This window comes from Talpa occidentalis, unplaced genomic scaffold (genome assembly GCF_014898055.3).
Source record: "Talpa occidentalis isolate TD23 unplaced genomic scaffold, MPIMG_talOcc4v2.1 talOcc4.11, whole genome shotgun sequence".
In the NCBI taxonomy this organism is placed as follows: Eukaryota; Metazoa; Chordata; class Mammalia; order Eulipotyphla; family Talpidae; genus Talpa; species Talpa occidentalis.
The window spans coordinates 10,840,700-10,866,944 of record NW_023601104.1 but is presented as its reverse complement, the minus strand read 5'-3'; the positions used below and the strand labels follow the sequence as shown (position 1 = coordinate 10,866,944).

Here is a 26,245-nt window from a genome sequence, read left to right as displayed (position 1 = left end):
CAGTGTTACCCAAGTATTATTGTTTGGTTTCACGTTATTTTGGGTAGCTATATGAAGCATTACTACAGTTGTTAATAGTCCTATACAAAAAGGGGTATTCCTCCCTTTCTCTCCACCCTTCCTGTGTAGGAAATCAATCACTTTAACTTATGGTTTAATCCCTGTATTGTTTTGCACGAAATTGAGCGATGTTTTGTCATGTCCCCTTATTTCATACGCAAAGGGCCAAATACTGTAGTTTGCTTTCAACATAATTAACCTTTCAAGTACTGTGGATTTAACACAAGAAGGGTAATTAATGCTAAGCAAATACTGTTCACGTTTAAATGCTAAGGGTCAGATCGAAATGGATTAAAGCAAGAGACCTGGGGGAACTGAACGAGTTAACTTAAGTTCCAATCCTTAGCAGTCAGGCTCGACAGTAGGTACTTCTCACCACAGACCCTGGCAATGGAATTGCATTCATTTTCGGAAACGGGGCTGGCAGGGGCTCCAACCATGAAGTCGACCCCGGCTAATTCACGCCCTTTTCAAAAAGGCTCACTGTGTGGGTGTGAGATCCGGGAAGCATTTTCGACTACAGGTTTGTGTGTTCCTAATTCCTTGAATTCTAAAGCTCTCACTTATGCATCTGCCCTAACAGCCACCCAAGGAGGTCTTGGTCCCGACCCCAAAGGGGAGCCCCCAACGAAGTACTGCACAGCCGCGCCTCTACACTGCAGGGACTCCGACGACGACGCGCAACTACGCCCAAAGCGGCCAGAAACAGCATGAACTATCAGCCCCAAGCCACCCCTCCCTTCAACTGAGCCCACCCGAGTGGGTAGCCGCTGGCAAGCTAGATCACAGGGATCCGCAGGAGCGACTATTCCCAGGATCCCGGGCCGTTTCGATTGACGTTACTTCCGGGAAAAGTAATCTCCGAGGCGGTTGCAGGACTGGAAATTATCGCGACATTTCCTCCCGCGAGATCTGCTTGCTCACTCTAGCGATGACATCCTCCTCCTCCTCCCCGCCGCCTTTCGGCAATCTTCGCCAGTCTCAGCCCCGACCAATCTGCACTCAGATGGCATGGATCGGGGTCTCCCCCCGAACCCCGGTCCGCGCGGGGCGTCAGGCGACAGCTGCGGGGTGCGAGCTGCACGAGGCCGACAACCGCGGCACTGCGGGTGGCCACGGGCTGGCGACTAGCAGTGAGCGGGGGCGGGGTGGGGGTAAGCCAGCCGAGTAGCGGCTCGATTGTTCTGGCCTGGCTATGGCGCCTCTCCTCCCCCCCGCCATGGCTCCCCGTGTCCCTGCTCCGCTCCTCTCAGTGAGTGAAAGTGGCCGCCGCCGCCGCCGGCCCAGCGCCCGCAGCCGCCTCAGCGCCGCCGCCATCTTGGGGTCCCAGGAGCCGCCGAGGGAGCGAGCTAGGAGCGTCCACGCCCAACGCAGTCACGGTCTCACGGCCTCAGAGAGTGAACCGCGGCTCCACTGTCGGCGGGGCGACCCCCCCCTCCGGACCCCGCCCGCTCCCCGCCCCCCCTCCGCCGCCGCCGCGGCGGCGGGGCCCGGCGGCCCGAGGTGAGACGACTAGACGTGGGCGGGCTAACGGAGGAGGGGGGTTGTGTAGGCCCTGTTGCGCCCCTCTCTGCGGGCGACGACTGGGCCGTGTCTTAAAGGGGCCGTCGCCCCCGGCCCTTGGATCTATTGGGGATAGTAGCGAGGATGGGTGTGGACACTCCCCGCAGGGTTGGGACCTTAGGGACCTGGGCCTTGTCCTTGCCCTCTCATACCTCTGGAGACCCGGGGTCACCGGGTGACCTCAGGCAGCCGAGGAAGCCCGTGGGGCGCCCACACGTGGGGAGTGTGTTAGACCAGGTGCACGTGGGACCCGGTGGGGCGGTGTCGGACTAACACGTGTGTGGATTTGGGGGTGGGGTGGGGCAGGGCGGGGGCTGGCTGGGCTCGAGTGGGATCCTGGCGAGGGTTATGTCTGTCCTTTTAAACAAATGAGGTCCTGGGGCTTGCTGGTATGTCAGTGTATGGGCGGCAAGTTGGGATCCGGGTGAATGGTGCACGGTGCTTGTTGGTATTGGGTGGGGGCTGCCTAACACGTGCGCAGACTTAGGAGTGTGCAAGGGACACCCCTTCTGGTCTTTTGGGTATTTGTGAGGCTTCTAGGCAATTGTCATCCTATTTTGACATTCCTTCTTGAGGTTGCCGTTGAAAACTACTACTTCCGTAATCACCGAGGGTGGAAGCCCCCTACAGTTGAGGAGCGATAGGACCTAAGAAGGCGTTCACTCCTAGTTTACAGCCAACTGTGCCCCGAATCTCTTCTTTGATTATGCCCTGTCTAGTTTGAACTTCGTGTGCTTGTTGATAGAATGGGAGACGCAATTAGGCGGGTGACCTTGCTAGCAGCAAAGGTAACGCCTCTACTTTTGCTTTGACTTTAATGATTTTCTGTGCCTAGGAAATTTTCACCGTGGCTTACTAGTGGCAGCTTTTTTTTTTTTTAACAGCTTTATTGGTAAATACATTTCACATATCAAGAACTCAGCCTTTTAAAGTGTGCAGTTCAGTGATTTTTTTTAATACAGTCGTAGAATTATACAGCTATAATCACTAACCCAAAGATATCCCCAAAAAAGAACACCCCCTCATAGCTGTTACTCCTCACCCACCCCAGTTCCTTACAACCTCTAATCTACTTTCTGTCTTTGTAGGCTTACTTATTCTAAACATATATAAATGGAATCCTACAATTTGTGTCTTTTCTGACTGGCTTTCTTCATTTATCATATTTTCAAGGTTCATCCATGTTGTAGCATGTATCAGGACTTCCTTTTTCATTGCCAATTAGTATTCCATTCTGGTTGCCTTTGGTGCTTGAAATTCTCAAGCTCTTTCTATAAAATGACAGTGTGAGATTATTTTATATAATAAAAGTTGCATATTTCTGAAATGAATTTGTGTTTTTAAGGATTAAATTATATTATTTTACTTTGTTGTGTCTTTTTCATCTATATTTTATTTCATAAGTCTCCAAACCAACTTTTAAAGGTCTCTTGTCTTTTGATAGAAAATAACTATACAAAGCACAAATTTAATTAGAAAAAATTAACATTTTTAGTAAATCAGGATGGAAATGGGATTAAATCTAAGTAACAGATCATCAGCTGTGGTGTTATAATTTGATTTATTGAAAGTTTGTTAGGAAAGATATCATAATAACTTTTGACTGTTTTTACTTGTAGACTAGGCTAGGGATGTTGGAGTAGATGACTCTCCTGCTCACCAGATGATTAAAACTGGCTTAGGGATTTAACATGTTAACATACAAGTTTGTACAAACTGTAATGCTGAGTTGCAGTGAATATTCTAGTGGCCAGAATAGGATAGTGTTAACAGAGCACTTTTAGTTTATATAAGAAAATTTGTAAGTGCAGTTGATGACAAGTTTTAAAATCAGAATTTAAGTGCAAGAATTTTGACGTGATAGTCCATATAGTATGCAGAGGATGAGAAGAGCTAATACTAAACACTATACATTTATGGGTAGGATTTCTAATCTTGAGGACACAGTACCTCCATCACCTTGGGAGTTAGGATTTCAGCATATGAATATGGGAGGGATACAAACATTCAGACCTTGGCAGTACATTAAGTCAGAAGTTCAGGTACAGAAGCGTTTTTGTTCACTTGCTAATCATGATGCAGATTTGTTCAGGATTGAAAAGTTGCTCACAAAGAAGCTTAATGCTTGGGTTTAATAAGTACAAAGGAGAGATTTCCATATGCATTAGGTCAGAAGAGGGAGATCAGTAATAGTAAATGTAGTTGACAATTTCGATACTGAAAAATAACTCCCAGTTTTTAACTGACTAGAGGACAATGAATAAAATGTGTGACATGACTTTATAAATCTTCATTACCAAACATTGACAGGTCATCTGTGCGATGGCTTTTTTTTTTTTTTAAGATTTATTTTTATTTATGCATATAAGAACTGGGGTGTAGGCCAGAGGTCCAGGGGGGTAGGTAAGAGCATTCACCAGAGACAGAGTGGGGAGCATAACAGGCGGATCTGTTATAGAGCAACCCCGATATTAAACGGGTTCCTGGCTGTGGGTCCTCACCCGCGCGCTTTAAAGGGACTTATGAATACTTTACTACAGACACACACAAAAGGTTAATAAAAGGTTTATTTACAAGAGAAAAGGAAGTAAGGAAAATGTACAACTCAGGGAGAAAATAGGGAAATAAAGTCTTTAATGTGTCCTACCCGTCCGACGACCTGGAAACCCAAAGTTACTCTCAGAGCTGGCCGGACGCTGTGAGCTGGCGGAGAGCCAAAAATGGGGGATCCCCAAAGCCCACGTGTCTGCCTTTTATATCCACCTGGCTGCTTAACCCCCACCCTCAGGTCCCAGCCACCTTCCCTTTGGTGGTGATGGGATTTGGAGTTCCCAGTGTCTTTGGCTTTGACCTGGGGTGGGGGTGGAGTCCACAAAGCCTATATGGAATTAGCTTTGGGACATCCTTTTCCCCCTAACAGATCTACTGAAAAACACTTCTGAGGTGAAATACTGCTGGTGTGACACAGGTTGGCTGCCCCATGTGGGTTAATTCCCTGGCCAAGGATGGAACTAAGGTGAGCTCAAGCCATAGTGGCTGCTTATAGCTCCATAGCATTGACTTTAACCCCTGCACCACCAGGGGGCCCATATGTGTGATGGGCTACCTGTAGAGCAAGGTTCTTAGATTTGTTTTTATGTGCACTGGACCCGGTTGCATCTAAGGAAGCCTGGGAACCACTTAGAATATGACTTCTAAATGTATAAAATACAATTCACTTTTTAAATATAGGTTAAAGAACATTTTATAATGTAAGAAATTTGCTTTTTATTATTAAGCAACAACTAGCTGTTATTACTAAACCACTAGTGCCAGTCCTAATACTGCTGTGGTGGGCTTCCTACATTCAAAATTGAATGAAATGCTAATTTCAGTTAAAATAGGTTAGTGAAGATTAGGATATAATTTTCATCCAAGTTCATGTACCCCCGTTTAAGAGCCTCTATGGTAGAGTCCTGGACAAGAGCCGAGTTATTTTTTTGTGGGCAAACTAGTGGGTTCCATAACATGAAGTAGGATTATTGACTTAAATTCATGTCCATAAGAACATAAACGTGACCTCTTGCTAGAACAGCAAGTGTAGTTTAAGGAGAAACATGGTGGTGTAATGGCAAGATACTGGTTTTGGACTTTAAAATTTTGAAAGAAAAAAAAGTTAAAAAAATAAAAATTTGAAAGACTTGGTTTTGAACCCCACTTTTTTCACTTTTTAATTGAGATAATACTGCTTTGTATTGTTTGAATTTGGGGGAGTATAGGGCGTTGAGTCCAGCTTAACTACTGTGTAGGTTGTTGAACTTGTTCTTATCTGTAAAATGGGGATAATTTCCACTTCTGAAATTCAATGACATATTAACTATAGAACAGCATATTGGTGAATGTTAGTTTACTTTCATCTTTGAAGAAGTAAGAATATCAAAGACTATGATATATGGGACATGTATTTAGTTTTGATTTGGAAGAGGGGAAATTATTATATAGTAGGAAGGAACGATGTTATGGCATATAGGGTTTCCTCAGTGTATGTAAATATGGAGTTCACCTTTAGGTAATGATGCTAAAGCTGTTGGTTGTTTTTTTTTTTAAGTGCTTCCAGGTTTGCAAGTGACAACTAAATATTCTGGGTAAGAAGTTAATGCTAGATAGGATAAATTGTGGTAAATCTTTCATCTTTGTGCATTAGGATAAAGACTAGTGAACATCACTGTGAGAATGTTGCCTGACTATTGCCAGTAAGACCAAAAAAGTATTACTCTTTCCCAAGAGAGATAGAAAAAAAAACTTACTCTAATGACCTGCTTTGTCTTGGTTCAAACCCACAATACATCCACTTTATTGAATAGGTTCCAATTATTACACTTCAAGGAAGGACAAATTAAACAGGAGGGAAGATTCCAGAAAATGGCATTATAAATGATGAGGGCTTGCTGAGGCTTTCATAAGAAGGTAAAGAAATTTGACTCCACAATGGAATAGTGAAGACTCAGATGGACTATGGTTAAATTGTATTGAATTTAAAAAAAAAAAACAAACTTGAATAATAATCTTGGAAAAGTAGAATTAGCTTTAAAGATAAGTGTTGTTTTACAGGACTTGAATGATGAGTAGTTTTTTACTTTTTTTTTTTTTAAAGATTTTATTTTTATATTTATTTATTTATTTATTTATACAAGCACTGGGTACAGGCAGAAGCACGGGAGGGTGAGAGAATTCACCAGAGCCAGAGTGGGGAGCAGAGCAGGCAGAAGGACTGAAGTACACTGCTGAGGGGAGCAACGGGTGGCAGAGAGGTGGTAGAGAGGTCTGCGCGCCATGTGGGACCCTCCTCCGGTGGCCGGGGAGCAGCCGGGGATCGAACCGGCGCTGCAGAGGCTGCGGGCAGCTTCGCAACCCAGCGCTCAACCGCTGTGCCACTGGGGAGGCCCAGACGAGTAGTTTGTTCATGAAATTCAGGCACAGTAAGTAGTGAACGCTCAAGAACAGACCAGATACAATTAAGGGTTACAACCTCTAGTGAATACCTTTGGAGCCTCCCAACAACCATTTCTTGAACATCTGTCACACTCAAGTGATAGTGGTATACTCAGAGGTATGCAGGTGAATTAGTCAAAGTGTGTATGTGTGGAGAGTACAGAGGGGCTCTGCAAAGATAGTTCCACAATTCTCAGTGCCATAGAGATGTATAAACCTAAGTTTTTCTTTTGAGGTGCTGATGTGAATGACTACTACTTTTTCTTTTTTTAAAATATATTGACATTCTTTTCATTTGTTTCAAAGCCTTAATCTGCCTTGTTAACAGAGGCATTGTAATGTGCTAGGATATTGTGAACCCCTTTTAGTTCTTGGACTCAATGACCTGTGAGACCTCTGGAAAACTATCTAAGCTTCACTTTCTTCATTTGTTAAATTAGGATAATAATAGCAGAAGATAATTATGATAAATGAGTACAAACAAATGTTTACAATGTACCTGGAACTTAGTGCTCTCAAGAAGAGTTAGTTATGATTATAAAGCACAGTTTTATTTTGGGTTTCTAATCAGTTTAATCTGGAGTTTTAGTTTTATATGAAATATTGAAATCAGACTTTATATTAAGAGTAGAAAATATCTCAAGTCTTTTTTAGATAAGTCAGGGAAAATACATCAATAAAAAGCTACAATTCACTAATCTTTGTGTTTATGTAATGAATTCCAGTATATACTAATGGAAATATCTTTCTGTTTAAGATTGTAACTCAGAGGTGGTTTCCAATACTAAATAATAAATTTTTTTTACAATGCTAAACTTTTTTTAATGGAAATACAGCTTATTTTTTATTGATTAAACTTTTAAATTTTCTCACATTGTTCATTTTTGTACACTATCTCATTTCTCCCCTCAGGTGTAGTCCCCATAATCTCCCATCACATCACCCATGAACCCTCACCATAGTCCCTTGTGCTCTTCCCTCCCCTGATTTGACCCTTCCTTCCCTCCCTCCCCTGCTGGATGCCTCAGAGCTATAGTTCCCTGCAAGTTTTGTGTTTGTTTTGAACCTTTTTTTCAGTTTCCCTGTATTCCTCCTATAAGTGAAACTATCTGATATTTTTCTTTTTCCCTCTGACTTATTTCACTGAGTATAAGCCTGTCTATCTCTATCCATGTTGTTGCAAATGGCATGCGTTTATCTTTTTTGATCACTGAGTAGTATTCCATTGTGTATATGTACCACATCGTCTGGATTCATTCATCTGTTTTGGGGCATTTGGGGTGTTGCCATATTTTAGCTAGTGGACATAGTACTGCAGTGGACATAGGGTACAGGTTTCCTTTTGAATTAATGTCTTTGTGTCCTTTGGGTAGATCCCTAAGAGTAGAATTGCTGGATCATATGGTAGATCCATTTTTAGTAATTTGAGGAACTTCCACACAGCTTTTCATACTATAACAACAACTTTTTAGTGCAGGTGCTAACATATTTCCGTCTAGAATGTTATTCTAAAGCTAGTAATAATTTGCCTTTTCAGAATCATTCTTAGAAAACAATTGTGTGCCAGACTCTAGAATGGGGCTCTGAAAAGTTTTTCTGTAAAGGGTCAAAGGATAAATCTTAGACTTTGATGGTCAGTCCTGTGTTGCAGGTACAAGATTCTGCCTTTGTAGTGTGAAAACCGTCCTATTCGATATGTAAATGAATGGGTGGGACTATTTTCCAATAAAACTTTATTTTTTTAAAGATGTATTTATTTATGCATACAGGAACTGGGGTACAGGCCAGAGGTGCAGGGGGTGAGAGGATTCACCAGAGAGAGAGTGGGGAACAGAACAGTGGATTGACAAATACACTGCTGAAGGGAGCCGTGGGAAAGACAAGAGAGGTCTGCTGTGTCATGTGGGTAGCTCCCTGGCCAGGGATCGAACTCATGCTAGAGTGGCTGCTGATAGCTTCATATGCTGTGTCTTAACCCCTTGCGCCACCCAGGAGGTCCCCCCAAAAAACTTTACTTATGGACCCTGAATTTTAATTTTTGAAATTTCAGTAACTGAAATTTTAATTTCATATAATTTCCCTGTGTCATGAAATACATTTTTTGGCAATTGCTTAAAAATGTAAAAACCATTTTTAATCTGTCAGAATATACAAAAATGGGTAGCAGGCTGGATTTGACATATAGTCTGTATTATATTGATTCCTGCTCTAGAGTTTTTAGCCAACTCCCTGGTTGTGATCTTGTACAAATTAATATTATTAAGCCTTACCTACATCTTTTAAATGGAGATAATAATAGTATCTCTATGGAGAATTGTTGGAAATAAATGAGTTAATCCATGTTAAGTGTATAGCACTGTCCCTGACACATAGTGTTTAATAAATGCTATATTTTATAACCTAAATGAACCTTGTCATTTTACAGAGAGGCTTAGGACCCGAAGAGGATAACTGATAGTTCTAAAGTCTATATATACACGACTTGTCAATAGCATTCCACTCATAGCTTTCTCTTTCTGCCCCAACCTTGCTGCTTTCATAGAGGATTGTATTACCATTTAATTCAGTTAAAATGCTGCTGCTTGATTAAAACCATTCTGTTGGATACTGTAATGTTGTGTACATGAAATGCATTTATCAGAATCCACAGGGCTTTATAGCAGAAAAGTAAACTTTAATGTATGCAGATTAAATGAAAATCATGTAAGAGGTGAAGTGATCCCAGAAAGGAGTGCATACTCTGAAAAGAGAATCTAATTGTATTGCAAATGCAGGAAGTAACCTTAGTAAAAAGGGGAGGGAGATGGGTACTGACCTAAACAAAAGATCCTGCACATGGCATTGTGTCCGATAAAGTTGTATCCCAAAGAGTAGAGGATGATTCTCACCGAATATATGTATACCGCAATTGAACAAGTAAATGAATGACAGGATATAGGCCTCTCACTGTTGGAAGGGAATTTACAGATAAGCAGGGGGAAGAGGCTTCTTATCCATGTGGTAATGGATGAGAGTTGGAGACCTCCCTACAAATCTGTTTGTTAGCTTAATACAGACACAGGTAGTTTCATATTAAAACATTTACAGATAATGTGTGTGTACTTGGGCTTATATATGCACATATTCCTATGTTCTCCTGGCTGAGAAGGTTGAAAGAAATCCAAGAGTACACCTAGTGCTTGTTTCTTGGTTTCTAATACTGTTATAGGACAGGGAGAGGGGCAGCCCAAGCCCCACAAACCTGCCTATTCTAAATGGGTTCTGCCATCCGCCGCATCAACACAAAACATATGAGACTTTAATGGGAAGGAACTTTAATACAACTAGGAAACAATACAGGTAAGGCAAAGAGTCTAGTTTCTAAATGAAGCACCCAAAGTTACCCTTCCCCTCGTGGGTAAAAGTCCATCCATATGGGAATGGCCCAGAGCAAGGCCCCAAAGCCTGCCACGAGTCTAAAGCATCTTCCAGTGGGGACCCACAGAAAAGGGTCAGAAACAACCAGACAAGCCCGGAAGGAAAAGAGCAAAATCAACATCAAGATAAAAGCTGCCATTGTCACCTCCCCATGGGTCTCACCCACATCTGTGTCACCCAGTCCACGACCAAAAGACAAGCGCAGTTTCTTCACATGTCTCTAGGCTCCACGCGCCTCCTCCAGGTCTCCTGGCTCCATCCTGCTTCCTTCCTCCGTCTCTTCTGCAGCTTCTCCTCTCCCTGCTCAGCTCCACCCTCCCTTGGGTGGGGCAGGGAACCTCCCCCTTTCCTGGGGACCACCCTGTTACAATACTATCTAATAAAAGGAACTAGGGCTCTTTGGAGAAATGACTGAATCTGTTACAGGGCAGGGAGAGGGGCAGGCCAAACCCCAAATGGAGGGTGGAGCTGAGCAGGGAGAGAAGAAGCTACAGAGGAGACTGAGAAGGAAGGAAGCAGGATGGAGAGCCAGGAGGAGACCTGGTGGAGGCACATGGAATGGAGAGACATGTGAAGAAACTGCGCTTGCCTTTTGGTCGTGGACTGGGTGACACAGATGTGGGTGAGACCCGTGGGGAGGTGACCATGGCAGCTTTTATCTTGATTTTGATTTTTCTCTTTTCCTTCCGGGCTTGTCTGTTTGTTTCTGACTCTTTTCTGTGGGTCCCCACTGGAAGGTGCTTTAGACTTGTGGCAGGCTTTGGGGCCTTGCTTTGGGCCAATCCCATTTGGATGGAGTTTTACCCACGAGGGGATGGGTATCTTTGGGTGCTTGATTTAGAAACTAGATTCTTTGCCTTTCCTGTCTTGTTTCCTAGTTGTATTAAAGTTCCTTCCCATTAAAGTCTCATATGTTTTGCGTTGATGTGGCGGATGGCAGAACCCATATAGAATAGGCAGGTTTGCGGGATTTGGGCTGCCCCTCTCCCTGCCCTGTAACAATTGTAGTAATGGAGCAGAAAATATACAAGGTGGGCCTGGAATGTCTTTTAGTGCCAGAGAGTAAGGAAGTGCTCCTACACCCACCACCAACACGGTTAACCACCACAAGAACCACAACCCCATGTTGATTAGGATATGTCAGAGGAGCACTGGAGCCACCCGAAAGAGCAATCTGAGCAGCAAAATAAACAGCATTGGATTGTATCCTATAGTGTAAAATGAGCATTTTAAAGTCTATATTGATCTAAGTAAATGAATAAATTAATTTAATGCCTGGAATACCCCATTGGTGTGATTTTTATGCCCTGGGAGCCTCTGGAGGTGCTTCAGGCAATATTGGAGTAGTGAAGTATATGGGACTTTGAAGTCAGACTTGGATTCAAATCCTGCTTCTATAACACTTATGGCTGTGTAATCCTGGACTGTTACTTCTGCCCATTTTCTTTATCTGTAAAATGAAGGTTGTGGTATCATTATCATAAAGATGTATAATACATATGCATATGAAATGGGATGTAGCTCTCATTGGAATGTGTATATCTAACTTCCTTACAGTAGTATTTGATATAACAGAATCAGAGAATTTGGATTCCCAAATTTGGAATTCTCTAATGAAAGCCTCTTTCTCCACAAACTTGCATAGTGGAAAAGGGTGATTTGACAAGTGTTTATGGAGCACCTAGTTTGATGCTTACATACCTGGCTTGTTCCAGTGGATAGTGTAGACTGGATAGAGAAGAAATGAGAGTAATTCTATTTGGTGTTAATAAAATCATCACAAGTCTAAGTGGCTGAAGAATAACTAATGACAAGCAAGGTTCATTTTACAGATGGTTTTTCCCTAGGCTGAATTGCCTGAACTTTGATTTCTGGGTGTTCTTTTGGAGAGAACACAATTCTACCCAGCTTCCTGCTGCCATCTACACCAGTTGCTGTGTGCTGCTCCCAAAAGTGAAAACTAACTTATAGGATAGAAACACTAAATATAAAAGTGAGTTTAGGAATACTGTTTTCGGATGTGTCCTTTTATTCTCAATAATGACTTCTCCATGATCTCTCATGCAATAACAGATGGTTAACTCTATAGAACTCATTTTTTGTGTGGGATCTCAGTGTTTCAAAAGGAATTTATCAGGTGAGCTAATATTACCTACCCTATGCTGAGTAATGAACTTAGTTGCTCAAGATATTCTGGGCTGTGAATTCAGTTATTTTATCTCTTGTAGGAGCATCTCCCCCTCCCCCACCCCAAATTGGATCTCTGTCATTCCCTGAAAAAGGTGTTTTTCATGGACTAGATGTGAAAGTTGCTGAAGTCTCCTGTTCTTCAGTGAGAGGGGTATTTAGCTATGTTTTAAATTTTAATTTGATAAATTGTTATTTTGGTTAGGTGCTTTCCTCCTGAATACTTAAGAAATAAAGCCTATGAACGTCTTAACATAGTCTATCTTAAAAAAAAATTTTATTAATTACTTTGTGAAATTTCCAGTGGCTACCTCAGGAAACATGCTCTTCCTTTTGGGCTTTTTTATTTAATATTTAGATCCAAACTGTTTAATAAATAGAGATTAAGCTTTTTTAACCAAATACCCTATCTATTGATATACTACAGAACTCTCCTGAAGCAGTTGTACTGCTAGTGAGACTATTTTATAATTCTGATCAGATGTTTTTGCTCTCTGTCTTGCTGAAGATATTCTTCTAGGAAGTGGAAATGATTCTTTCCTTGAAGAAAGTATGTGCATTGCAATTTTCTTTTGTCTGTGGTGGCATTTTATTTTGGTATAATATCCACATCTCATTAAGTAGGGAAAGTAGGAAAGTTAAAGTATAGGTGAACGTTTTTTTCTTTCTCCCAGTACGCCTGTGAGGTAGACCAAAAATATTTTCTCTTTGCCATTTTAGAAATTTATGACAGGGTCATCATTTTTTAGCCAGGAATTCTTCATTCCTTTTAAAATGCAAGTGTTGTTATTTTTAAACCCCGTAATTTTGTGCTTTAGGTAAACTCAGAGCTTGTTAAATTTGCTAGACTGTACCATGCTTTTATAGTGATACCTTTGGTTGAAGAGACTGTTTTTGGCCTCTACATAGATAGAGGGCTCTGTCGGCCTCTGCTCCTTGAGGGCAAGAGTTTTTCCCTTCTTGTTAAGTTCAGTGTCTGATGTGTTGCAACCTCTTAGTAAATATTTGATGATCTGAATGGAAAATTTGGGTTTGACTAGAATATTAAGAATGCTTTGTGATTTATTTACCTCTTATTTGTTAGGTGTAGGGCAACCAAAAATTTATTTTTCTGATGTGGTTTATTTTTGTGTGTATGCTTTTAATGATTTATTTATTTACGCATACAAGAACCAGAGTACAGGCCAGAGGTGCAGGGGGTGAGAGGATTCACCAGAGACAGAGTGGGGAGCAAAACAGGCAGACTTACTGAAATACAGGTGTGCGCCATGTGGGTAGCTCCCTGGCTGGCTGGCCCGGGATTGAACTCATGTTGTAGAGGTTACGATAGCTTTAAAGTGCTGTGCCTAACCCCTTGCGCCACCAGGGAGGCCCTGATGTGGATATTTTTGAAAGCAAAGAGACTGTTAATAATTATGCTTAAGAAAACAACCTTAATTTTAAACTGTCATGGGGAAGGCAAGCTGGAGAGTATGGTCGTCCCTAATCATCAGACTTTCTTATTTTTGTTGTATTGCAGTAGAATCTAGTGGTGAAGAACTGGGACTTTGGATTCACTGATAATAGAGTATATTCTGATTCTAGTTTGGGGAAGTTAGTTAAAATGATAATAAGATTGCCTCCCCGGTGGCGCAGCGGTTGAGCGCTGGGTTGCGAAGCTGCCCATGGCCTCTGCGGTGCCGGTTCGATCCCCGGCTGCTCCCGGGCTGCTCCCCGGCCACTGGAGGAAGGTCCCACATGGCGCGCAGACCTTTCCTGCCGCCCGCTGCTCCCCTCAGCAGTGTACTTGGGTCCTTCTGCCTGCTCTGCTCCGCGCTCTGGCTCTGGTGAATTCTCTCACCCTCCTGCGCTTCTGACTGTACCCAGTGCTTGTATAAATAAATAAATAAATAAATAAATCTAAAAAAAAAAAAAAAAAAAGTTCAGTCTATAAAAAAAAAAAATGATAATAAGATTTGAATTGTTGTGAGGTTTTCATGAGCTCCCAGTGCAGAAAAGCCACACACAGGTGTGCTCTTACTCTGTGTTAGGTTAGGTTGTGTTAGGTTGCTTGTATTCTCCTCCCAGCACACCATAACTACTATAGTTTTTACTTTCAACTGACTCTGACTTTGAAAGTTTTTCTAGGCTAAGATTAATTGAAACAATTCAGTGAATGTAGAAATATTTTCACAAGCTGAGCTACTAAGCTTATTTTTGTTAAAGTTAAATAATCTGGTGGGCAGGAAATGAATGCTTTATCAAACCTAATTACTCTTTCTTAAAACATTCATAAAAACCTTTTCCCCCCAATTACTTTTTTTAAGAATTGCTAAAGTATGTTTTCGTAATTTAGATTTAGCAAAATAATGAAGTCACTGGTAAACTTTAATTCAACTATATGAAATAATATAAATAAATCTTTCTGGATAGGAAAAATAGATTCAAATAAATTCATCACATTTTCATCAATATACTGTGCAGAATTAGGTACTTGAATAATTTTTCTCCTTGTATTTTTGGTTTATTTTGTTTTATAAATATTCTTGATTTGTTCAATGCTTTTAAAAAATATTTATTTATGAATATAAGAACTGGGGTCTAGGCCAGAGGTATTGGGGGGCGGGGTAAGGGTAGAGGATGGGGAGGTATGTGAGAGAATTCACCAGAGACAGAGTGGGGAGCAGAACAGGTGGATCTATGGAAACATACTGCTGAGGGAAGTAGTGGGCAAGACAGGAGAGGCTTGTTGCACCATTTGGGTAAGCTCCCTGGGTAGGGATGGAACTCATGCTTCAGTGTCTGGCAACAGCTTGATAGCACTGAAACTTTAACCCCTGTGCCACCAGGGAAGCCCATATTTTAATATTTATTTCATTGTGTAGAAGAACTAGGGGGTAAGCCAGAGGTACAGGGAGTGAAAGGATTCACCTGAGACACGTTGGGCAGCAGAACAGGTAGTTTTACTGAAATACACTGCTAAGGGGAACAACAGTTGAAACAGGAGAGGTCTGCTGCACCGTGTGGGTTGGCTCCCTGGCTGTGGACCAAACTACGGCCTTTGCAGTGAGAGCATTGAGACTTCACCCCTGGGCCACCAGGGAGCCTCCTTTCCTTGCATTTTTGATGTTTTGCTAATTTGATTCATTTTAATTGTCATTTTTAGCAAAAATGAATCCAAAGAAAAGGAGTTTTTATATACTTTGTGCATTGTAGACCTCCACGTTGTGAACCAAAGGGAATTATTCTGCTATTAAGACTTCCAAGTACTACTGGTATTGTGAATGATTCCTTCCTAAACGATAGATAATAAGGTAATGCCGAAAGAGCTGGGATAGAGAACAAATACATCAGTGCAGATGTGCAGCTACTAAGAGAAATGGAGAAATGGAGATTACATATTTTCCTCATTTAAGTATACAGCTGACCTTTGTACAAGCTGAGTTTGGATTGTGTGTGGTTTTTATATAAATAAATTTGAAAAAATTTTGGCGATTTACAACAATTTGAAAAAAAGAACTGATGAGCCACATAACCTAGAAATATTTTAAAAATTGAAAAAAAAATTATAAATTGAGCAAAACTAGGTGTGTCACAAATGTATAATGTATTTGTAAATAAAGGTTTATTTCATCATTTATTACATAAAATTATACAAATCTATTATGAAAAGTTAAAATTTATCAAAACTTATTCATATATACACTTAACAGTGTACTTGGCACCATTTGTAGTTGAGAGAAATGTACGCAAATCTAAAACTGCAGTTCTAAATCATAACTGCATAAAATTAACTGTAGTGCATACAGTATTACTTTGATAATTTCCTAGTGCCCTCTTGCTATTACGGTGAGTTCAGGTTTCCAAGTATCTGCTTGAAATGCCATGTGACACCAGTCATTTCCCTATAAGGATGCATATTTCTCGTGAGTTGTACAGTGCAATCAAAAGTGATTTTTTCACTGTTAGTGCATATGTTAGTGCATATCATATGTTAGTGCATATCATAAACCTTGAATAACACTCTGGGACACATATGAAGTGCCGCTAGTGATGCTGACAGTGTTCCTAAGGAACAGAAAAGTCATGACAAGAGAAGGAAGATTTCCTTGATGCATAGCTCAGACTATTGATGTAGGTGCTGAGATACTTGATTGATGTGTTTTGTAAACAGACTATGTAAACTTGTAGCAGCAATAATTATAGTTTGGATGGTAAGTGTATTTTTTCTGCCTTGATTTTCTTAATATTTGCCTTTCTGTAGTTTATTTAAGGAATACAGTATATAATACATATAATGTGCAAAATATGTTAATTGTTTGTTATCAGTGAGGCTGATAGTAATGTTTTTGGGGAGTCAGACATTACATGTGAATTTTCAACTGTAACTGGAGGTCAGTACCCCAACCCCTTTGTTTTAGGGTCAACTATAAAATAAATTGGTGCTTTCTATAAAGTAATAAGGGAGTTAGAGAAAACACACTTGCTTATTTTATCAGTAAGGGATGCTAGTTAAGTACAACTTATGTTATGGGAGCATTTAGTATCTACTTTGGACTGATACTGGAGGAGCACGAAAAGTCCTCTTCTAGGTGCTGTGAATGGAAATTTAATTCTAATGTGAGCTGCTAAGAGAAAGTGTACCACAGTCTTCTGTAGTAAATCTGTGTGGTGTTGGAACTCATCAGACCTCCATGAATATCTTCCATGAGTAAGGTTTTGACATTTGTGTCAGTTGGGATTTTGCACCTTATTTAGTGTGAGCTCCAAAGGGAGTCACTTAATCTTACTGCACGCTATTGCAATTCCTTTTGTAAGCCCTTGCAAACTGATAAAAGTGTAAAACCAAGTAAAGAATGATTATTTCCTTTTACTAGTGCTTTCTGTGTCCTAAGAAATTTTTACCTTCTCTAATGTCACAAAGAAGGGACATGTTCTTACGTTATCTTTTAGATGTTTTATCATTTTAGCTTTACATTTAAATGTGTGATTTAATCTCTTACTTGATATTGTGTATGATAGAGGTAGGGGAGGGTTATATTTTTGTAAGGTGCTAGTGAGGGTTCCAGTTCTGGTGGTTACATTTTTGCTTTTCCATAGGTGTATGTGTTCCACTCCCCTCTACTAAACCACTAGTGCCAGTACCCTATCTGCCTCCCTCTACCCCTTCCCTCTGGAAACTTTATATTCCTTCACTGAGTTCAAATTCAGTCCTACTGTATTTTGCCTGTGTATGTTTTTTGGTTATTTATATTCCACAGATGGGTGCAACCATCCAGTATCTGTTCTTTTACTTTTTGACTTATTTCACTTATAATCACTTTATGGGCCATTCATTTTGTCCCAAATGCCTCTATTTCATATTTTGTTGTCCCCCCACCCCCCAACTACGTACTATTCTGTTGAGTATTCCACAACTTCTTTACCCATTTGTGTGTTGAAGGGTACTTGGGTTTGGTTCCATGACTTAGTAATTGTGGACAGTGTTGTTGTGTACTTAGGTAGATAAATCTTAGTGTATTAGAGTTTGCATAGTATTTGGATGAATACCTAATAGAGGTATTGCTCGATTATCTTTGAAGGATGTCCTTTTATCTTGGTAGGACTTTTCTTACAGAGACATTATTCATATGACAAGGGAAGGACATCACTCAAAAAAGGCAATAACCAGAGTGTACAAAGCCTGGGATCACACATCAGTGAGAATGATTTGGAAACAGTAACAACCTCTAGTCAGGGGAACTTGAGTATAATCATAGTCCAAATGAGGATAATCATGGTGGCGTTCAGGGTTTGAAACAGGCCAATCTATAGTGCATTGCATTGACAATATATGTAGATAGTTTTTCTGTCCTTTTAAATGGTACAATGAGACTATGATCAAGTGAGCTTTAAAGATTTCTTCACTTGAAGATAGGAAGGGGTCTAAGGACTAAGAGACATTTTTAAGGCATTCATAATTTTTCTACAGTATAGGGAAATAGTAAAAGATTAAATTGGAAAGATGACTTGAAGCCAGATGATAAAGGTCTTTGAATTTAGATTTTATTGAATAAAACTCTTGAGAGACAGCAATATAATTAAAAGTGATTTTTTTTTAAAGATTTATTTATTTATGCATACAAGAGCTGGGGTACAGGCCAGAGATGAAGGGGGTTGAGAGGATTCACCAGAGACAGAGTGGGGAACAGAACAGGCAGACTGACTGAAATACACTGCTGAGGGGAGCAATGGGCAGGTCAGGAGAGGTCTGCTGTGCCATATGGGTAGCTCCCTGGCCAGGGATAGAACTCATGCTACAGTGGCTGCAGATAGTTTCATAGGTTGCATCTTAGCCCCTTTGTCACCAGGGAGGCCCCTAGAGTAGCAGCTTTTAACAGACTGACATAACATAAGCATCTGGGTTGAATAGAAAGGATGTCAACCCAAAAATATTATTAAAAAATAATTGAGAACAGGGCCTCCCCGGTGGCGCAGCGGTTGAGCGCTGGGTTGCGAAGCTGCCCGCGGCCTCTGCGGCGCCGGTTCGATCCCCGGCTGCTCCCCGGCCACCGGAGGAGGGTCCCACATGGCGCGCAGACCTCTCCTGCCGCCCGCTGCTCCCCTCAGCAGTGTACTTCGGTCCTTCTGCCTGCTCTGCTCCGCGCTCTGGCTCTGGTGAATTTTCTCACCCTCCCGCGCTTCTGACTGTACCCAGTGCATGTATAAACAAAAACAAACAAATAAAGAAAGAAAGAAAGAAAACATGCCTCTATATAAAAAAAAAAAAAAAATTAAAAAAAAATAATTGAGAACAGTGGGGCTGGTTATACAACAGTGTGAATGTACTGAATGCCACTGAACTGTACACTTAAAATGGTTGAAATGGTAAATATTATGCTGTTTATTTCACTACAAAAAAATTATCCAGGGCCTCCCCTGGTGGCGCAGCAGTTGAGTGCTGGGTTGTGAAGCTGCCTGCAGCCTCTGCAGTGCTGGTTCGATCCCCGGCCACCAGCGAGGGTCCCACATGGCGCACAGACTGCTCCTGCCGCCCACTGCTCCCCTCAGCAGTGTACTTCGTCAGTCTGCCTGCTCTGTTCCCCACCCTGGCTCTCGTGAATTCTCTCACCCTCCCGCGCTTCTGACTGTACCCAGTGCTTGTATAACTAAACAAATCTTTAAAAAAAAAAAATTATCCAACCTAACGCTTTAAAAATATTCCTTCACTTTCCAGATAACTTCATAAAGACTTCTTATGGAGATAGAGCGAAGAACTTTATGCTTAGAGTATCTCCTCCATTTAGTCTTAGGAAAATAAAGGAATGCCTCATGGCTACCATTTTAGCCATCAATGGTAATACGCCACAATGGTGATTCTGGGGTGAGTCAGATTACAGGAGTGATGTATACTGGGTGTCACAAGGGATCACATACTGAGCTTTGTAAGACCATAGACGTAACTGATCTTTCCTTGACAAATTCGTCTTGACTTGGTATTTATTATATACAGCCTGTTTACTGTGGAATTATTTTTGAAAATAGTTTTTGAAACACCTGTCCTTGTAGTCATACATTTATACTTCCTTAATTAGAACCATTTTCATTATTGGCCAAAATAGACCATGAGATCACTGATTTTGTAATAAAACCTGAGGGGATTGCTGAGCAGTAAGTTTATATGCTTTATATTTATATCAAGGTATTTTTTGCTGTTTTTTAAGAGTTTTGCTGTATTTTTAAAACAATGGTTGTCTGAAATCTAGAAGGGGTACGTGTTAAGTCTCACTTTGAAAAGTAGAGCTTAACTTTTTTTTTGTCTTTTTCTTTTTTTAAATATTTATTTATGCATACAAGAACTGGCATGTAAGCCAGGGGCGGGGGGGTTTGAGAGAATTCACCAGAGAGCGTGGGGAACAGAACAGGCAGATCTACTGAAATACACTGCTGAAGGGAGCAGCGGGCTATGTGGATTGCTCCCTGGCTGGCTGGGGCTGGGGATTGAACTTACGCTGTAGTGGCTGGCAGTAGCTTGATAGCACTGTTTTATTTATCTATCTATCTATCTATCTATCTATCTATCTATCTATCTATCTATCTATCTATCTATCTATCTATCTATCTATTTATAAAGATTTGTTTATTTATACAAGAACTGGGGTACAGGCCAGAGGTGTGGGAGGGCAAGAGAATTCACCAGAGACAGAGTAGGGAGCAGAATAGGTAGAAGGACCAAAATACACTGCTGAGAGGAGCAGCAGACGGGACCGGAGAGGTCTGCTATCCCATGTGGAAATCTCCCTGGCCGGCTGGGAATCGAACCAGTGCTGTAGAGGCGGCGCTCAACCCGCTGTGCCACCAGGGAGGCCCTTGATAGCACTGTTTTAACCCCTGTGCCACCAGGGAGGCCCTTATTAAAGTCTTTTTTTGTTTGTTTGTTTTGTTTTGTTTTTTGATTTTTTTTTTTTTAAGATTTATTTTTATTTATTTATACAAGCACTGGGTACAGTCAGAAGCGCGGGAGGGTGAGAGAACTCACCAGAGCCAGAGTGGGGAGCAGAGCAGGCAGAAGGACCGAAGTACACTGCTGAGGGGAGCAGCGGGCGGCAGGAGAGGTCTGCGCGCCATGTGGGACCCCCCTCCCGTGGCCGGGGAGCAGCTGGGGATCAAACCTGTGCTGCAGAGGCTGCAGGCAGCCTTGCAACCCAGCGCTCAACCGCTGCGCCACCGGGGAGGCCCTATTAAAGTCTTTAAAATTATTATTTTTTTAAAGATTTATTTATGCATACAAGAGTTGGGGTACAGGCCAGAGGTGTGGGGGGTGAGAATATTCACCAGAGACAGAATGGGGAACAGAACAGGCAGATTGATCAAAGTACACTGTTGAGAGGAGCAGTGGGCAAGTCAGGAGAGGTCTGCTGCGCCATGTGGGTTGATCCCTGGCCGGCTGGGGATTGAACTCATGCTGCAGAGGCTGTAGCTTTGTAGGTTGCGTCTTAACCCCAGGGGGCCCTAAGAAGATTGGATTTTTAAAAAAAAGATTTACTTATTTATTTATACAAGAACTGGGGTACAGTCAGAGGCATGGGAGGGTGAGAGAATTCACCAGAGATAAAGTGGGGAGCAGAACAGGTAGACTGAACTACACTGCTGAGGGGAGCAGTGGGTGAGGCAGGAGAGGTCTACCGCGCCATGTGGGTATCTCCCTGGCTGTCTGGGAATCGAACTCACGCTGCAGAGGCTGCAGACAGCTTCACAGTGTGGCCCTCAACCCACTGCGCCCCCAGGGAGGCCCAGCATTCTTTTTTCTTAACTGTTACCAAGACTCATAATTTACCTACCATGAAAGTCACCTCATTAAAAGATACAGTTCAACAGTTATTTAGCAGATTTACAGAAGTATGCAGCCATTACCTCAGTATGGGCTTAGAACATTTCCAAATCCTCTTAAAAAAATCTCTCATAACCATTTATAGTGAATCCCACCTTTGCACCCCCAGCCAACCGCTAATCTTCTTTCTGCCTCTACAGTATTTCTTTTCTGTATTTTTCATGTAAATGGAACCACACAATATGTGTTTTTTTGTGTCTGACTTCTTTTACTTAGCATAGTAAGTCAGGGTCTATTCATATAGTGTGTATTGGTTATTCCTTTTTATTGATGAGTAGTATTCAATTCTGTACCATATTTATCCATTTACCATTTGATGGATTGTTTCATCTTTTGACTATTAGGTATAATACTGCTGTGAACATTCACAGAAAAGTCTTTGGGTGGACACATGTTTTCATATCTCTCGAGTAGATAACTAGGAATGGAAATGCTAGGTTCTATTGTAATTTTTTAATTCATAATTTTAAGAAACTCAAAATTATTTATTTATTTATTATTTATATTTTACAGCATTTTTCATTTTCAAAGTGTTTGGTTTTTCCCCCCTCAGGTATATCCCCATAGACTTTCCTCCACAAATGCACCCATGCACCATCACCACAGTCTCTGTGCTCCTCCCTCCCACCTTCTAATCCCTCTCCTGCCCCCTCCTCTGTAGGATGTGTCTGCTTTATAATTGTCTGTTTGTTTTTCTTTTGTTTTGTTGTGTTATTATTTTTTTTCTCTGATGTCTTATTTGGCTCCCCTATATTCCTCCTATAAGTGAAACCATCAAATATTTTTCTTTTTCCTTCTGACTTACTTCACTGAGCATAATTTCTTCTAGTTCCCACCATATTGCTGTGAATGGCATTAGTTTATCTTTTTTGATTGCTGAATAGTATTCCACTGTGTATATATACCACATCTTTTTGATCCAGTCATCTATTTTTGGGCATTTGGATTGTTTCCAGGTTTTACCTATTATGAATAGTGCTACAATAAACATAGGGGTACAGGTATTCTTTTGAATCAATGTTTTTGTGTCCTTTGGGTTGATGCCTAGGAGTGGAATTGCTGGGTCATATGGTAGCTCCATTTTGAGTAGACTGAGGAACATGTATACAGCTTTCCACAGTGGTTGAGCCAATATGCGGTCTCACCAGCAGTGTAGGAGAGTTCCCTTGTCATCAAATCCTTGCCAACGTTTGTTGTTGCTAATTTTTTTTTTTTTTTTTGGATATGTGCCATTCTTACTGGTGTAAGGTGGTATCTCACAGAGGTTTTGATTTGCATTTCCTGATTATAACGGGTTGTTGAACATTTTTTTCATATGCCTGTTGGCTATTTGCATTTCCTCTTTGGCCTAAGTGTCTTTTAAGTTCTTCTGCCCTTTTCTTGACTGGATTATTTACTTTGTTGAGTCCTGTGAATTCTTTGTATATCTTTGTGATAATCCCTTATCAGTTGTATGGAGTGCAAAGATTTTTTTTCCCCTATTGGTGGGGTGTCTCTTCGTTTCAGTTAACGTCTCCTTTGCTGTACAGAAGCTTTTCAGTTTGATGTAATCCCAGGTGTTTATCTTTTCTTTCACTTTCTTTGCTTTGGGTGATGACTCTTTAAAGATGTTACTGAAATGGATGTCTTACAGTGTTTTATCTATAATTTTTTCTTTTTTTTTTAATTTTTTTTTTTAATAGAGGCATGCTTTTATTTATTTGTTTGTTTGTTTGTTTGTTTGTTTTGTTTATACATGCATTGGGTACAGTCAGAAGCGTGGGAGGGTGAGAGAATTCACCAGAGCCAGAGCGGGGAGCAGAGCAGGCAGAAGGACCGAAGTACACTGCTGAGGGGAGCAGCGGGCGGCAGGAGAGGTCTGCGCGCCATGTGGGACCCTCCTCCGGTGGCCGGGGAGTGGCCGGGGATCGAACTGGCTCCGCAGAGGCCGCGGGCAGCTTCGCAACCCAGCGCTCAACTGCTGCGCCACCGGGGAGGCCCGATTTTTTCTATATATTTTATGGTTTCAGGTCTTATGTCCAATCTTTTATCCATTTTGAGTTGATTTTTGTGCATGGTGTAAGGTAGTGGTCTAGATTGTTCTTTTACTTATGTTGGTCCAGTTTCCCCAGCACCATTTATTGAACAAACTGTCCTTGTTCCTTTGCATATTCTTTGCTCCTTTGTCAAAGATTAGTTGTCCATATATGTGTGGCTTTATATCTGGGCTTTCTATTTGGTTCCATTAGACTTTGTGTCTGTTTTTTGCTCCAGTACCACACTTTTAACTATTATGGCTTTGTAGTACAATTTGAAGTTTGGAAGTGTGGTACCTCCACTCTCCTTTGTTTTTGTCAGTAGGGCTTTGGCTATTCAGGTTTTTTTATGATTCCACATGAATTTCATCAGTATTTGTTCTATTTCTTCGAAGAAAGTCATTGAGACTTTTATTGGAATAGCATTGAATCTGTAAATTGCTTTTAGTAGGATGTCCATTTTAATAATGTTAATTCTTCCAGTCCATGAGCAGGGGATATCTTTCCATTTCTTTGTGTCTTCTATTTCTTTTAGCAGTGTTTTATAATTTTCTTTGTATAGGTCATTCACCTCTTTTGTTAGGTTTATTCCCAAGTACTTGATTTTTTTTTTTTTTGCTTCAATTATAAAAGGGATGGTTTTCTTGATTTCTTATTCAGATTGTGTATAGGAAGGCTGATGATTGTTGTATGTTGATTTTGTATCCTGCGACTTTAGTAAACTGATTGATTATTTGGATTAGTTTTTCTGTGGCGTTTTTAGGGTTCTCTATGTATATTATCATATCGTCTGCAAATAGTGATAGTTTTACTTTTTCTTTCTCTATTTGAATTCCTTGTATATCTTTCTCTTGTCTTACTGCTCTGGCTAGAACTTCCAGTATTATCCTGAAGAGCAGTGGTGGGAGTGGACATCCTTGTCTTGTTCCTGATCTCAAAGGAAAGGCCTTTAGCTAAGAAACTCAAACATTTTTATAGTGGCTATAATTTGCATTTTCACCAGCAATGTATGGGGATATTGGGTTCTCTGCACATTCCTCAACAATTGTTATTATCTATCTCTTTTGCGTAGACATCTTGGTGGGAATACAGTGGTATCGTGCAGTAATTTTACTTTGCATTTTTGATGTTGACCATCTTCATGTATTGATAGCCATTTGTGTATCTGTTTTGGTGAAATGCCTTTTCAGAGTCTTTGCCCATTATTTATGTTTTTATTTATGCATACAAGAACTGGAGTGTAGGCAGTTGACAAGCTGATTTTTTTTTTAAAGATTTATTTTTTATTTATGCATACAAGAAATGGGGTGTAGGTCAGAGGTGTGGGGGAGGGTGAGAGGATTCACCAGAGACAGAGTGGGGAGCAGAACAGGCAGATCCACAGAAATACACTGCTGAGGGGAGCATTGGGCGAGATAGGAGAGGTCTGCTGCGCCATGTGGGTTAGCTGCATGGCCAGCTGGGAGATCGAATTTGTGTTGCAGTAGCTACAGATAGCTTGATAGCGCTGTGTCTTTAACCTCTGTGCCACAAGGGAGGCCCAGCTTGTCAATTTCTGAAGAACAGAGAAAAAGACTCTGGCTGGGATTTTGATAGGGATTGTATTGAATCTGTAGATCATTTGGGGAAGAACATTTTTAGTATTTCCTTAAAAGAAACATGTTAGGTGGCATTATAAAACTAATAAAAACGGAAGAAAAATCATTGTAGAGATGTTAGTGTTTCATTTAAGCTTATTAGTTAGGTTATTAACTTAAAAATAATTTATCATTTATTGAGTAAGCATTGTATATCAGATAGTGGATAATTACTCTGTTATCTCCTTTAATTCTGACTTAGCCCCTAAATTCTTGACATGGTTGTTATTAGGCAGAAGGTACGATATGATAGTTGAGAGGTTTGTTCTTTTATTGATTGGTTTCTTTCTTTTATATTGATTGTTTTAACTTCTGCCTTTGCTTTTGCTTTAGTAGTGAGTGTTTGACAAGAGCTTTATTGTGATAATATTTATATAGACTACTGTCTTCCCATCTTATGTTCTAGAATGTCTGGTTTCTCTTTAAATTGAGAACAAGCAGACAAGATAAGAAAGAATGAATAGTAAGTATTTCATCTTTCACTGTTTCTCTCCATTCTGTAGCCGTGTAGTCGGAGACCCTTGTGCATGAGGACAAATTTGTTCTATGGCCTCGGAGTTGGGTGCCGGGGACGATGGCGGCTGTACTGAGCTGGCAAAGCCCCTCTATCTTCAGTACCTGGAGAGGGCCCTCCGGCTGGACCATTTCCTACGGCAGACATCAGCCATCTTCAACAGGAATATATCTAGGTATGTTATTCCATCTTCCCAATGTGTTTGACCACATTTCTGATTCCTATTTTCTGTAGAGTTTAGGGTTAAAGCATTTTTATTTTGGGGTATGTTTGATTTTTTTATTTCTTTCAAATAAAACACAGCTTGTTCAGAGGATCAATTAATTTTAGTAATTTTTTTAAAAAGATTTATTTATTTACCTATGCATACAAGAACTTGGGTACAGGCCAGAGGTGCGGGAGGTGAGAGGATTCACCGGAGCCAGAGTGGGGAACAGAACAGGCAGACTGATTGAAATACACTGCTGAGGGGAGTAGCAGGCGAGACAGAAGAGTTCTGCTTCGCCATGTGGGTTGCTCCCTGCCTGGCCGG

The 26,245-nt window shown here is 41.0% G+C and overlaps 1 protein-coding gene across 1 annotated transcript in view; it reads left to right on the top strand.

Annotated features, from left to right (window-relative positions):
- The first annotated feature begins 1,522 nt into the window (after positions 1–1,522).
- INO80 (INO80 complex ATPase subunit) overlaps positions 1,523–26,245 on the top strand; it is a 117,781-nt gene continuing 93,058 nt past the window's right edge. The window contains exons 1-2 of the mRNA XM_037502237.2: positions 1,523–1,563; positions 25,703–25,888. Of these exons, the coding sequence (XP_037358134.1) occupies positions 25,746–25,888 (143 nt within the window). The 5' untranslated portion in view covers positions 1,523–1,563; positions 25,703–25,745. The remainder of the gene's footprint in view (positions 1,564–25,702; positions 25,889–26,245) is intronic.